This window comes from Oncorhynchus gorbuscha, linkage group LG06 (genome assembly GCF_021184085.1).
Source record: "Oncorhynchus gorbuscha isolate QuinsamMale2020 ecotype Even-year linkage group LG06, OgorEven_v1.0, whole genome shotgun sequence".
NCBI lineage: Eukaryota > Metazoa > Chordata > Actinopteri > Salmoniformes > Salmonidae > Oncorhynchus > Oncorhynchus gorbuscha.
Window position 1 is genome coordinate 45,781,054 of NC_060178.1, and position 14,257 is coordinate 45,795,310.

The window sequence follows — 14,257 nt, forward strand, 5'->3', positions numbered from 1 at the left end:
TAACGTGCTATAAGGAATGATAGAGAGAGAAAGAGGGGGGTAAGGGAGGATGGATACTGAAAGGGGAACAGAATGAAAGAGAGGGAAGGTAAGGAGGAGGGATGGATAAAGGGATAGGAGGAGGGATGGATAAAGGGATAGGAGGAGGGATGGATAGAGGAAGGTAAGGAGGAGGGATGGATAAAGGGATAGGAGGAGGGATGGATAGAGGAAGGTAAGGAGGAGCGATGGATAAAGGGATAGGAGGAGGGATGGATAGAGGAAGGTAAGGAGGAGGGATGGATAAAGGGATAGGAGGAGGGATGGATAGAGGAAGGGATGGATAGAGGAAGGGATAGGAGGAGGGATGGATAGAGGAAAGTAAGGAGGAGGGATGGATAAAGGGATAGGAGGAGGGATGGATAGAGGAAGGGATAGGAGGAGGGATGGATAGGGGGATAGGAGGAGGGATGGATAAAGAGATAGGAGGAGGGATGGATAAAGGGATGGATAGGGGGATAGGAGGAGGGATGGATAAAGGGATAGGAGGAGGGATGGATAAAGGGATGGATAGGGGGATAGGAGGAGGAATGGATAAAGGGATAGGAGGAGGGATGGATAGAGGAAGGTCAGGAGGAGGGATGGATAAAGGGATAGGAGGAGGGATGGATAGAGGAAGGTAAGGAGGAGGGATGGATAAAGGGATAGGAGGAGGGATGGATAGAGGAAGGTAAGGAGGAGGGATGGATAAAGGGATAGGAGGAGGGATGGATAAAGGGATGGATAGAGGAAGGTAAGGAGGAGGGATGGATAGAGTAAGGTAAGGAGGAGGGATGGATAGAGGAAGGTAAGGAGGAGGGATGGATAAAGGGATAGGAGGAGGGATGGATAGAGGGAGGTAAGGAGGAGGGATGGATAAAGGGATAGGAGGAGGGATGGATAAAGGGATAGGAGGAGGGATGGATAGAGGGATAGGAGGAGGGATGGATAGAGGAAGGTAAGGAGGAGGGATGGATAAAGGGATTGGAGGAGGGATGGATAGAGGAAGGTAAGGAGGAGGGATGGATAGAGGAAGGTAAGGAGGAGGGATGTATAAAGGGATAGGAGGAGGGATGGATAGAGGAAGGTGAGGAGGAGGGATGGATAGAGGAAGGTAAGGAGGAGGGATGTATAAAGGGATAGGAGGAGGGATGGATAGAGGAAGGTGAGGAGGAGGGATGGATAGAGGGATAGGAGGAGGGATGGATAGAGGAAGGTAAAGAGGAGGGATGGATAAAGGGATAGGAGGAGGGATGGATAAAGGGATGGATAGGGGGATAGGAGGAGGGATGGATAAAGGGATAGGAGGAGGGATGGATAAAGGGATGGATAGGGGGATAGGAGGAGGAATGGATAAAGGGATAGGAGGAGGGATGGATAGAGGAAGGTCAGGAGGAGGGATGGATAAAGGGATAGGGGGAGGGATGGATAGAGGAAGGTAAGGAGGAGGGATGTATAAAGGGATAGGAGGAGGGATGGATAGAGGAAGGTAAGGAGGAGGGATGGATAAAGGGATAGGAGGAGGGATGGATAGAGGAAGGTAAGGAGGAGGGATGGATAAAGGGATAGGAGGAGGGATGGATAGAGGAAGGTAAGGAGGAGGGATGGATAAAGGGATAGGAGGAGGGATGGATAAAGGGATGGATAGAGGAAGGTAAGGAGGAGGGATGGATAGAGTAAGGTAAGGAGGAGGGATGGATAGAGGAAGGTAAGGAGGAGGGATGGATAAAGGGATAGGAGGAGGGATGGATAGAGGGAGGTAAGGAGGAGGGATGGATAAAGGGATAGGAGGAGGGATGGATAAAGGGATAGGAGGAGGGATGGATAGAGGGATAGGAGGAGGGATGGATAGAGGAAGGTAAGGAGGAGGGATGGATAAAGGGATTGGAGGAGGGATGGATAGAGGAAGGTGAGGAGGAGGGATGGATAGAGGAAGGTAAGGAGGAGGGATGGATAGAGGAAGGTAAGGAGGAGGGATGTATAAAGGGATAGGAGGAGGGATGGATAGAGGAAGGTAAGGAGGAGGGATGGATAAAGGGATAGGAGGAGGGATGGATAGAGGAAGGTCAGGGAGGGATGGATAAAGGGATAGGGGGAGGGATGGATAGAGGAAGGTAAGGAGGAGGGATGTATAAAGGGATAGGAGGAGGGATGGATAGAGGAAGGTAAGGAGGAGGGATGGATAAAGGGATAGGAGGAGGGATGGATAGAGGAAGGTAAGGAGGAGGGATGGATAAAGGGATAGGAGGAGGGATGGATAGAGGAAGGTAAGGAGGAGGGATGGATAAAGGGATAGGAGGAGGGATGGATAAAGGGATGGATAGAGGAAGGTAAGGAGGAGGGATGGATAGAGTAAGGTAAGGAGGAGGGATGGATAGAGGAAGGTAAGGAGGAGGGATGGATAAAGGGATAGGAGGAGGGATGGATAGAGGAAGGTGAGGAGGAGGGATGGATGTATAAAGGGATAGGAGGAGGGATGGATAAAGGGATAGGAGGAGGGATGGATAGAGGGATAGGAGGAGGGATGGATAGAGGAAGGTAAGGAGGAGGGATGGATAAAGGGATTGGAGGAGGGATGGATAGAGGAAGGTGAGGAGGAGGGATGGATAGAGGAAGGTAAGGAGGAGGGATGGATAGAGGAAGGTAAGGAGGAGGGATGTATAAAGGGATAGGAGGAGGGATGGATAGAGGAAGGTGAGGAGGAGGGATGGATAGAGGGATAGGAGGAGGGATGGATAGAGGAAGGTAAAGAGGAGGGATGGATAGGGGGATAGGAGGGCTAGATAGAGGGATAGGAGGAGGGATGAATGGATAAGGGGAGGAGGAGCCAGAATGGATAGAGGGATAAGGGGAGGAAACCTGCTCCCCAAAGGAAATCAGATTAGCGAGGGGCATCTGGTGCGAAGCCACCCCCTTCTGAGCCCTGCCCCAGTGCATTCTGGAATGGTTCCAGGTGTCTGATAGCAGCACATTCCCCTAGAGGCAACCTCAGACACACACCCACACACATATAGGCCAATATCTTGGTTGTTTTATTTATGTTTGACTCCCCTTCCTCTATTTCTCCCTTCATCCCTCTCTTTCTAGGTGTGAATGAGTGCGCAGACAACAATGGAGGCTGCTCTCACGTCTGCAGAGACCGGAGGATCGGCTATGAGTGTGACTGTCCCACTGGATACAAACTAATGGACAAGAAGACCTGTGGAGGTAGAGTCCCATACAATATGTCCCACTTAGCAAAGCCTTACCAATGATTGCGCTCTCTGAAAGTTGCTCTCTCAATCTCCCACACATTTCCTTCTCTTCTCGTGCTCTCTCGTTCCAGGCGGTAGCTACATAGAGTAAATGGCCCAGATATCTCTCTCTCTCCTGCTGTCCATCCTGTCTTAGTAGAGACCGAGTGTGTCCAGTGTAATTGATGCGCTTCTGATATCCCTCCTCAGACATAGACGAGTGTGAGAACCCTGACGCCTGCGGACAGGTCTGCGTCAACTACAAAGGAGACTACAAGTGTGAATGTTACGAGGGCTATGAGATGGACCCCAGCACCAAGACCTGCAAGGCCGTGGGTGAGTGAGACAGCCCATAATGTCCCCGGCAACCACAGAAGAGACATGGACACACATACACGCGCACAAGCTTGCATATGCACACAAACACACACACACACGCACACACATCTCAGCAGCATCACCGTCTGTTCTCAGCCTGTCCAATATGAAAGGACTTTCTTTGTATGCAGGGCGTTCGGAAAAGGCAAATATTTGCCTTTGCTTCTCTGGGCGGTGATTAAAAGAGAACCATTCCCTCCGTGTCTCTCCCTTGCTATGGGGGGGCCTGTCAGGGCACTGTAGGACACAGCCTGGCATTGTATCTCACCGTGCCCCACGGTAAACACACTAGCCTGGCCATGAATAGCAACCAATGCCCTGGTCTTAACTTTGGGCCCTCTCTCAGACTCAGACTGTAGAGAAATACATGGTTTGTGATTAGCAGCATCATTCCCAGGTTGGATCGTTACATGGTAATGAGGGGGCTTAAGCGGGAACGGGCTCGGCTTTGCTCTAAGTGGCGTAGAAAATGCCATTGATTACCTTCCATCCGAGCACATCTCTATTACTGTTAGAGTGAGCACATACTCAGAAAGCTCGGGCCGTTTATTATTAGAGCGGAAGGGAGGGGGACAGCGTGTCGGTGTGTGTGTCTGTGTATGTATGTGTGTATTATTGTAATAGTTCCTGGTAGGGCTGTGGCGGTAATTGAATACCCGTGTAACTGACAGTTATGGATGAAGGCCGTCATGAAAATGAACCAACCGTCAAAACCGTTTAAATGGGCACACATTCATTTTGGGAGAATTTTTTTTTTTTGGGGTGGGGGATTATTAACGTAGATAAACTTGATCTAATAGCAGGAGTGTTGACTAATGATCATAAGCGATTGTTTCGTTAACTTAGTCTGTCGATTGAACGTTCTACATCTCCTCTTTCCAACTGTCGTTTGATGCTCCAGCTGCTCACCGTCTGATGTGCGGGGTTGTAGAAGCGCTAGCCTGTGGGCTATGGCACTTCAGGGGGGGAAAAATAGTTTGACATGTGGACACATCAACAGACACACACACACACACATCAACAGACACACACACACACACACACATCAACACACACACACACACACACACACACACACACACACACACACACACACACACACACACACACACACACACACACACACACACACACACACACACACACACACACACACACACACGCTCACACCAATTTACAGATAACGCACGCTCGCATTCCACTGTGTTAGGTTTAGTACATTTACAGGAGCTGACAGCTGAAGTGACGATGTCGTTGAGCACACGGAGCTGGAAACTTCAGGCTTTATTTGTGTTCTGGCCTGAAGGCACAAAGCCGTGTTCAGGGAACTCTATACCATTATTACCCTTCATCCAAACACTGATTCAAGGACATTGGCCCATTACTACAGATTTTTATTCCAACACTTTGAACTGTTTTACTGCTCACTGGAAATGCGTTAGAAGGCCCTTGGAGGCTGGATAGAGAAAGTGTTTATAAGAATACTTATTTGACTTACTTTCTGAAGTGTTTTGCCCGTTTTAATCTTAGCTACCACACATATTGATTTAGACAAAAGTATCCCATATGGCTCTGTAGTTTACTACGAACAGTGTGTTGGCTAATTAAATCTACGACTCCCAGGTTGGTGTCATGTTGGGTTCACATGTTTCGCTCGTTGTTATGAGCTGAACAGCTCTCTCCAGTTCTCCTACAAGTACAACTCGGCAAGTTGATTCCCACAAGTCATTTCACCACAATAATTTCATTGTATGTTTATTTTGTTTACCCTGGGTGCAGTATCACTCGCCAATAGTTAATGACATAACTGATTGGCGCTCACTGTTGCCTTTGTGCATTCGTGTGCGCCAGGGGCTGCAATTGTACTGCGGCATTCTCTACATCACAAACCGTCTGTTTCACAGCCCAATCCACATCATGCGAACAGTTAAATCCTCAAAAACAGTTCAATAAAACGTACTCTATTTCCATAAACACTGAGGTGTGCAGGTTTTTCCCCTTCATAATCAGATGATCGCTCCTGCAGAGGGAAGAGGGAGAGAAATAAACGATTTTCATGTATAATCCATTAGATCCATGTCAGACTAGCACTTGAGAGAGCACTGTTTGTGATTGAGCCCATCCACTCCTGGTGTCTGTGTCTGCTCTGTAGCCTCGGTTCTAGTCTCATTATGACAGACTGGGGCTGAGCTGAGCAGAGGCACGCCCATACGAGACAGAGCCGGATGACATCGCTGCTTGTCTTGACAGACGCTCGGAGGGACACTGCGCCGTTATATATTTCAATGGAGGGAGGAAGGGAGCATAGTGAGAGAGAGGAAAGAGACTAAGGGAGAGACTGAGGAGAAAAAATACAGAGACGCAGAGAGATAGGCGAGGCAGGAAGAGTAGGATCAGAGAGAAGAGGACAAAAAGAGAGATATAGAAGAGGAAGAGAGGGGAAACGAGTAACAGGAAATCAACAGCCATATGGACAGGTCAGAGGTCAGAGGGAGAAGATCCAATGGATGCCTCCCTACTGTTTAACCCCCCCCCTCTCAATTCAATTCAATGGGCTTTATTGGCATGTGAAAAATATGTTTGCATTGCCAAAGCAAGTGGAATAGATAATAAACAAAAGTGAAATCAACGATACAAAACTGTAAACGTTACACTCACAAAAGTTCCAACGAAGAGACATTTAAAATGTCATATTATGGCTATAACAGTGTTGTGGAAATGTGGAAATAGTTAAAGGACAAAAGGGTCAAATTGTCTCGCTCTCTCTCCTCTCGTTAGCTCATGTTAAGTTTGCTGGCTAGTTCAAATACTGTCAGATCGTCCGTTCTTAAATTCAGAGCATTTCACTCTCGGAGTTTTCAGAGCGCGCACACACTGCGCACACACTATGCCACTGGCTGAGGAGTAGGACTGATCCCAGCGTTCAACGGCAGCCAAGCACCCAAGCTAACTGGCTAACTTTGTCTAGCTTTGCTAGCTATTTCCAGACACAAATGAAAGAACACCTCACTCTGACCATTTTACACGCCCTAGCAGAGCTGATTAGACTGTTTTCATGTTGTGGAGAGCATTGGTGACTGTAACTGTGCGGCTGGAAACAATTTAATAAAGTTTTTATTTTTGCCAACATTTACTGACATCGGCCATATTCAACGGGTGTTGAGCGTTCGTATATCAGATATTCTGTGCGCGAGTGCTCTGAAATCTGAGTAAATAGCCAAATCTGAGTAAATAGCCAGCCACACTTAGCTAAGAATGATGTGAATAATAAAGTCAATAAAATGTGGGTAGTTAGTTAGATAGCGGATAGTTAGCCTGGCAATGTTCGATGTATTAGTAGCCAGCTAACGTTATGTAACTAGCTGACATACCTGTGCATACTGCTGTAATGCTAAGCGGTTCGTAAGGATAGCGTAGCATAACAACTTGTTCGCCAACATAACGTGTAACGCAACTCACTCTCCAATCTGACATTTCGTAATTTGTATACTAGACTAATATTTAGTCATATAATATATAGTCGTTACTTTATTACATTGCTCAACATTTTCTTAACATTTGTCATAATTAGTTGCATATATCTTTATTTTGACTCGATGCGACAGATCCCCTCCAACCTGGCATTTCTTCATTTGTAGATTTAATATTTATAAGTGATAATCTGAATAAGAATAATGAAATGCCATGATAATAACAAAGTGTAATGGCTTGTTTCAAATAGGATTTTATTAAGAAGCATATCCATGTAAACAAGTGAACAAACAGAAACCCCTTTTCACATTGGGCCTTATAGGCCTAAGACGACAGTAACATTAATTTAAATAAAATGGACACGTCAAAAAAAATATATTAAACATAAATGAAAAAGAAAAGGAAAACAAAGTGTGATTCAATAGTGAAATAGTAGTGAAATAGTAGTGAAATAGTAGTGAAATAGTAGTGAAATAGCACGTTTCTTTTGAGTCAATACGAAAATGTGACAATCCTCTCCAATCTGACATTTCTTAATTTGTATACTAGACTAATATTTAACTTTAGCTCATCTGTATTTATTATTGCAGAAAAATAAACTCACAACAAGATCATTATTTACAAATGAATGGTGAACTAATTACAGAAAATAGCTTACGGTCATGAGTGTGACAAAATAAAAGCAGGGCAATTCTAACGGAGAATTTTAGAACTTGGTGTATGGGGGGGTGTGCTGGTGGCAGGGAAGTCAGGCGTGGGAGATCGAACTTGGTATAAACGGAGCAGTTTAATAAGTGCTCAAAAACTCAGAAAACCAAAATATACTAAATAAAACAAGTGGGTACAAAATCCGTTTCAAACCAGAACATAACTTGCACAATGCTTGCAAACAAACAATCACCGACAAGGACAATGAGGGGGAACAGAGGGTTAAATACACAACATGTAATGAATGGGATTGAAACCAGGTGTGATACAAGACAAGACAAAACCAATGGAAAATGAAAAGTGGATCAGCGATGGCTAGAAGGTCGGTGACTTCGACCGCCGAACGCCGCCCCAACAAGGAAAGGGACCAACTACGGCGGAAGTCGTGACAGTTGAAGGTGGACACGGACGGCTTCCCATCTCTCCTCCGCGCGCCTGAACCAGTCGTCCACTGCAGGAACCTCAGTCTGAGCCTGATGCCAAGGCGCCAGAACCGGCTGGTTCCCCAGTACAAACTGGGAGGGAGACATGTTAGTAGAGGAGTGGCGGAGCGAGTTCTGTGCCATCTCGCTACGCCCACTCCCCCGGCAGGTCCTGGCAATATGACCGTAGAAACCTGCCCACATGCTGGTTCACTCTCTCCACCTGCCCATTACACTCGGGTGAAAACCTGAAGTAACGCTGATTGAGACCCACAGACGTTCCATGAACGCCTTCCAGACCCTAGACGTGAACTGGGGACCTCGATCAGACACTATCTCCTCAGGCACCCCGTAGTGCCGGAAGATCTGTGTAAATAAGGCCTCCGCAGTCTGTAGGGTCGTAGGGAGACCGGGCAGAGGGAGGAGATGACAGGCCTTAGAGAAACGATCCACAACGACCAGGATCGCAGTGTTACCCTGTGAGAGTGGAAGATCAGTAAGAAAATCCACCGGCAGGTGCAACCAAGTGGAACGGTTAAGGGGTGTAGCTTACCTCTGGGCAAATGCCTAGGAGCCTTACACTGGGCGCACACCGAGTAGGAGGAAACATAAACCTTCACATCCTTAACCAAGGTAGGCCACCAGTACCTCCCGCTCAAACAGCGCACTGTCCGACCGATCCCAGGATGACCAGAGGAGGGTGACGTGTGGGCCCAATAGATCAACCGGTCACGGACAGCAGACGGGACGTACAGACTCCCAGCGGGACACTGGACGGGAGCGGGCTCTGCATGGAACGCCTGCTCAATGTCTGTGTCCAGCTCCCACACTACCGGCAACTACCATGCAGGAAGCGGGGAGTACGGGAGTAGGATCCATGGGCCGCTCCTCTGTGTCATACAGCCGGGACAATGTGTCTGCCTTAATGTTCTGGGAGCCTGGTCTGTAAGAAAGAGTAAACACAAAACGGATGAAAAACATGGCCCACCTTGCCTGGCAAGGGTTCAGTCTCCCCGCTGCCCGGATGTACTCCAGATTGCGGTAGTCAGTCCAGATGAGAAAAGGGTGCCTAGCCCCCTTAAGCCAATGTCTCCAAACCTTCAAGACCTTGACGACAGCGTACAACTCCCGGTCCCCCACGTCATAGTTTCACTCCGCCGGGCTGAGCTTCTTCGAGAAGAAGACACAGGGGCGGAGCTTCGATGGCGTACCTGAGTGCTGAGAGAGCACAGCTCCTATCCCAGCCTCGGATGCGTCCACCTCCACTATGAATGCCAAAGAGGGATCCGGATGGGCCAGCACAGGTGTGATACAAGACAAGACAAAACCAAAGGAAAATGAAAAGAGGATCAGCGATGGCTAGAATGTCGGCGACTTCGACCGCCGAACGCTGTCCGAACAAGGAGAGGGACCAACTTCGGCGGGAGTCGTGACACTTCGTTGGCCTTGCATTGAAAATGACTGTCTGACAAAATTAGAAACACATAAATTTCTGAAAATGTAGCTAGGTATACTGTTACACGTATACATGGAGGAACACTTCTCCCTCTCTGTCACGGATGCCATGGTTTCCTTTAGTTTGAAGATGTAATCCGGAGATATTATTTTTTTCAACAGCCTTCTGTGTTTTCTTTTCGGCTCCCTCCGCATTTGCAATCAAACACCTGAATTTCCTTAGCTAGCATACTCTTCTTCCACCTGGCATTCTTCCACCTGGCATTCTACTAATTTCAAAACTCGGTTCTCCAGAAAGTGGAGAGCCTTAGCAACACTTTTGTGCTTCTTTTATTATCTTTAAAGAAAATCTGCTTTAGAAAAGCTTACCTACACAAATGAAGCAGCTCAAGATGGCGTTGGAGAGGATGGCTGACGTTTTACGTGCTCCTAGCCAACTGTGCTATTTTTTTATTTAAAAAAAATTGTTTTTAACTTTCTTTTAAACTTATTTTGTATATAATGTTACTGCTACCGCCTCTTATGGCCGAAAATTACTTCTGGACATCAGAACAGCGATTACTCACCTCGAACTGGAACTCCCACTGCCATCCGTTCTATTGGCCAACGTGCAATAATTGGAAAATAAAATTGATGACATTCGATCAAGTTTATCCTACCAACGGGACATTAAAAACTGTAATATCTTGTGTTTCACCGAGTCGTGGCTGAAAGACGACACAGATAATATAGAGTTGGCGGGATTTTCTATGCACCGAGAAGCTACATCTGGTAAGATGAGGGGCGGGGGTGTGTGTCAATTTGTCAATAACAGCTAGTGTGCAATGTCTAATATTAAAGAAGTCTTGAGGTATTTCTCACCTGAGCTATTGCTCGTACCTTATGATAAGCTGTAGACCACACTATCTACCAGGAGAGTTCTCATCTATATTATTCGTACTGTCTATTTACCACAACAGACCGATGCTGGCACTAAAACTAAAGCACGGAGTAACAGTGACTCGCACAATATGGAAGTGATCAGATGACGCGGATGCTACGATACAGGACTGTTTTGCTATCACATACTGATATGTTCCGGGATTCATCCAATGGCATTGAGGAGTATACCACCTCAGTCATTGGTTTCCTCAATATGTGCATTGACGACTCTGTCCCCACAGTGAACATACGTTCATATCCCAACCAGAAGCCATGGATTTACAGGCAACTTCTGCATCGAGCTAAATACTAGAGCTGCCGCTTTCAAGGAGCGGGACACTAATCCGGAAGCTTATAAGGAATCCCTCTATGCCCTCAGACGAACCATCAAACAAGCAAAGCATCAATACAGGATTAAGATTGTATCCTACTACACCAGCTCTGACGCTCGCCGGATGTGTCAGGGCTTGTCAACTATTACTGACGACAAAGGGAAACCCAGACGCGAGCTGCCCAGTGACAAGAGCCTATCAGACGAGCTAAATGCCTTTTATGCAAGTTTCGAGGCAAGCAACAGTCAATCATTCACGAGAGCAGCAGTTGTTTTGGACAACTGTGTGATAACGCTCTGGGTAGCCAATGTGAGCAAGACCTTTAAACAGGTCAACATTCACAATGCCGTTGGACCAGATGGAATATCAGGACGTATACTCAAAGCATGTGCAGACCAACAGACAAGTGTCATCACTGACATTTTTAATACCTACATGTTTCAAACAGACCTCCATAGTCCCTGTGCCTAAGAACACAAAGGCAACCTACCTAAATGACTACAGACCCGTAGCACTCACATCTGTAGCCATGAAGTGCTTTGAAAGGCCGGTCATGGCTCACATCAACAGCATCCTCCCGGATGAAGTTGGAGTTGAAGTTGGAGACTTTTATCTCCCTCACCAACTTCAAACATCAGCTATCTGAGCAGCTAACCGATCACTGCAGCCGTACATAGTCTATTGGTAAATAGCCCACCCATTTTCACCTACCTCATCCCCACACTGTTTTTATTTATTTACTTTTCTGCTCTTTTGCACACCAATATCTCTACCTGTACATGACCATCTGATCATTTGTCACTCCAGTGTTAATCTGCAAAATTGCAATTATTCGCCTACCTCCTCATGCCTTTTGCACACAATGTATATAGACTCAACCTTTTTTTCTACTGTGTTATTGACTTGTTAATTGTTTACTCCATGTGTAACTCTGTGTTGTCTGTTCACAATGCTATGCTTTATCTTGGCCAGGTCGCAGTTGCAAATGAGAACTTGTTCTCAACTAGCCTACCTGGTTAAATAAAGGTGAAATAAAAAATATAAAAAAATAAATAAAAATAACCTAGACCCACTCAATTCGCATACCGCCCCAACAGATCCACAGATGACGCAATCTCAATCGCACTCCACACTGCCCTTTCCCACCTGGACAAAAGGAACACCTATGTGAGAGTGCTGTTCATTGACTACAGCTCAGCGTTCAACACCATAGTGCCCACAAGGCTCATCACTAAGCTAAGGACCCTGGAACTAAACACCTCCTTCTGTAACTGGATCCTGGACTTCCTGATTGGCTGCCACCAGGTGGTAAGGGTAGGCAACAACACATCTGCCCCGCTGATCCTCAACACTGGGGCAACTGAGGGGTGTGTACTCATTCCCCTCCTGTACTCACTGTTCACCTATGACCACGTGCCCAAACACGACTCCAACACCATCATTAAGTTTGCTGGCGACATAACAGTGGTAGGCCTGATCACTGACAACGATGAGAAAGCTTATAGGGAGGAGGTCAGAGATCTGGCAGTGTGGTAACAGGACAACAACCTCTCCCTCAATGTGAGCAAGACAAAGGAGCTGATCCTGGACTACAGGAAAAGGTGGGCCAAACAGGCCCCCATTAACATCGACGGGGCTGTAGTGGAGCGGGCCAACAAACTATCATGGTCCAAACATACCAAGGCAGTCGTGAACAGGGCACGACAACACATTTTCCCCCTCAGGAGACTGAAAAGGTATGGCAACTGCTCGGCATCTGACCGTAAGACGCTACAGAGGGTAGAGCATATGGCCCAGTACATCACTGGGGCCAAGCTTCCTGCTATCCAGGACCTATTTAATAGGCGGTGTCAGAGGAAGGCCCAAAAAATTGTAAGAGACTCCAGTCACCCAAGTCATGTACTGTTTTCTCTGCTACCGCACGGCAAGTGGTACTGAGGCACCAAGTCTAGGACCAAAAGGCTCCTTAACAGCTTCTACCCCCAAGCCATAAGACTACTGAACACTTAATCAAATGGCTAACGAACTATTTACATTGACCCCCCCACCCACCATTTGTTTTGTACACTGCTGCTACTCTGTTTATTATCTATGCATAGTCACTTTACCCCTACCTACATGTACAAATTACCTCAACTAACCTGTATCTCCGCACATTGACTAGGTGCAGGTACCCCCTGTATATAGCCTCCACATTGACTAGGTGCAGGTACCCCCTGTATATAGCCTCCACATTGACTCGGTGCAGGTACCCCCTGTATATAGCCTCCACATTGACTAGGTGCAGGTACCCCCTGTATATAGCCTCCACATTGACTAGGTGCAGGTACCCCTGTATATAGCCTCCACATTGACTCGGTGCAGGTACCCCTGTATATAGCCTCCACATTGACTAGGTGCAGGTACCCCTGTATATAGCCTCCACATTGACTAGGTGCAGGTACCCCTGTATATAGCCTCCACATTGACTAGGTGCAGGTACCCCTGTATATAGCCTCCACATTGACTAGGTGCAGGTACCCCTGTATATAGCCTCCACATTGACTAGGTGCAGGTACCCCTGTATATAGCCTCCACATTGACTAGGTGCAGGTACCCCTGTATATAGCCTCCACATTGACTAGGTGCAGGTACCCCTGTATATAGCCTCCACATTGACTAGGTGCAGGTACCCCTGTATATAGCCTCCACATTGACTAGGTGCAGGTACCCCTGTATATAGCCTCGTTGTTGTTATTTTATTGGGTTACTTTTTATTATTTTATATTAATATTATTTATATTTATTTTTTTACTTTAGTTTATTTGATAAATATTTTCTTAACTCTTTTTGCACTGTTGATTGAGGGCTTGTAAGGAAGCATTTCACAGTATGCTTATTGTATTCGGCACATGTGTCAAATAAAGTTTGATTTTATTTGATGTTAAAGACAGAAGCTAGCAACATTGCAAACCAATCTGAACTTAACTCTTGGGAACGTCCAGCCCGTCCATTATCTCAGCCAGTCATGGCTAGCGGAAGGTTCCTGTAAGCAACTAGGCTCGTAATTTATCAATTAGATTTGAGTATTTACAGATTTACAGATAATACTTTTCTTAAGGCACATGAAAGTTCACATGTTCCATAAGGCATTTCTGACAACAACAAAAAACACAATTTGATAAAAATACAAAAATTGTGTTTATGTAGTGAAGCGCGACATACGCCTAGTTTCCTGAAACGTATCACATATAGAGTTTTGGAATTAAACTCTTTACATGTTTTTGCATGTGTTGGAGGGAAATACATAGACATCTCACATTAGTTTGACATAGTAACT

General features: G+C 46.4%; 1 protein-coding gene across 4 annotated transcripts in view; it reads left to right on the top strand.

Annotated features, from left to right (window-relative positions):
* Window positions 1-14,257, top strand: part of LOC124038019 (low-density lipoprotein receptor-related protein 8-like) — a 309,270-nt gene that overhangs the window by 220,423 nt on the left and 74,590 nt on the right. For all 4 annotated transcript variants that reach the window (XM_046353379.1, XM_046353380.1, XM_046353377.1 and 1 more), the window contains exons 8-9: window positions 3,106-3,225; window positions 3,462-3,587. In XM_046353379.1, coding sequence (XP_046209335.1) covers window positions 3,106-3,225; window positions 3,462-3,587 — 246 coding nt within the window. The remainder of the gene's footprint in view (window positions 1-3,105; window positions 3,226-3,461; window positions 3,588-14,257) is intronic.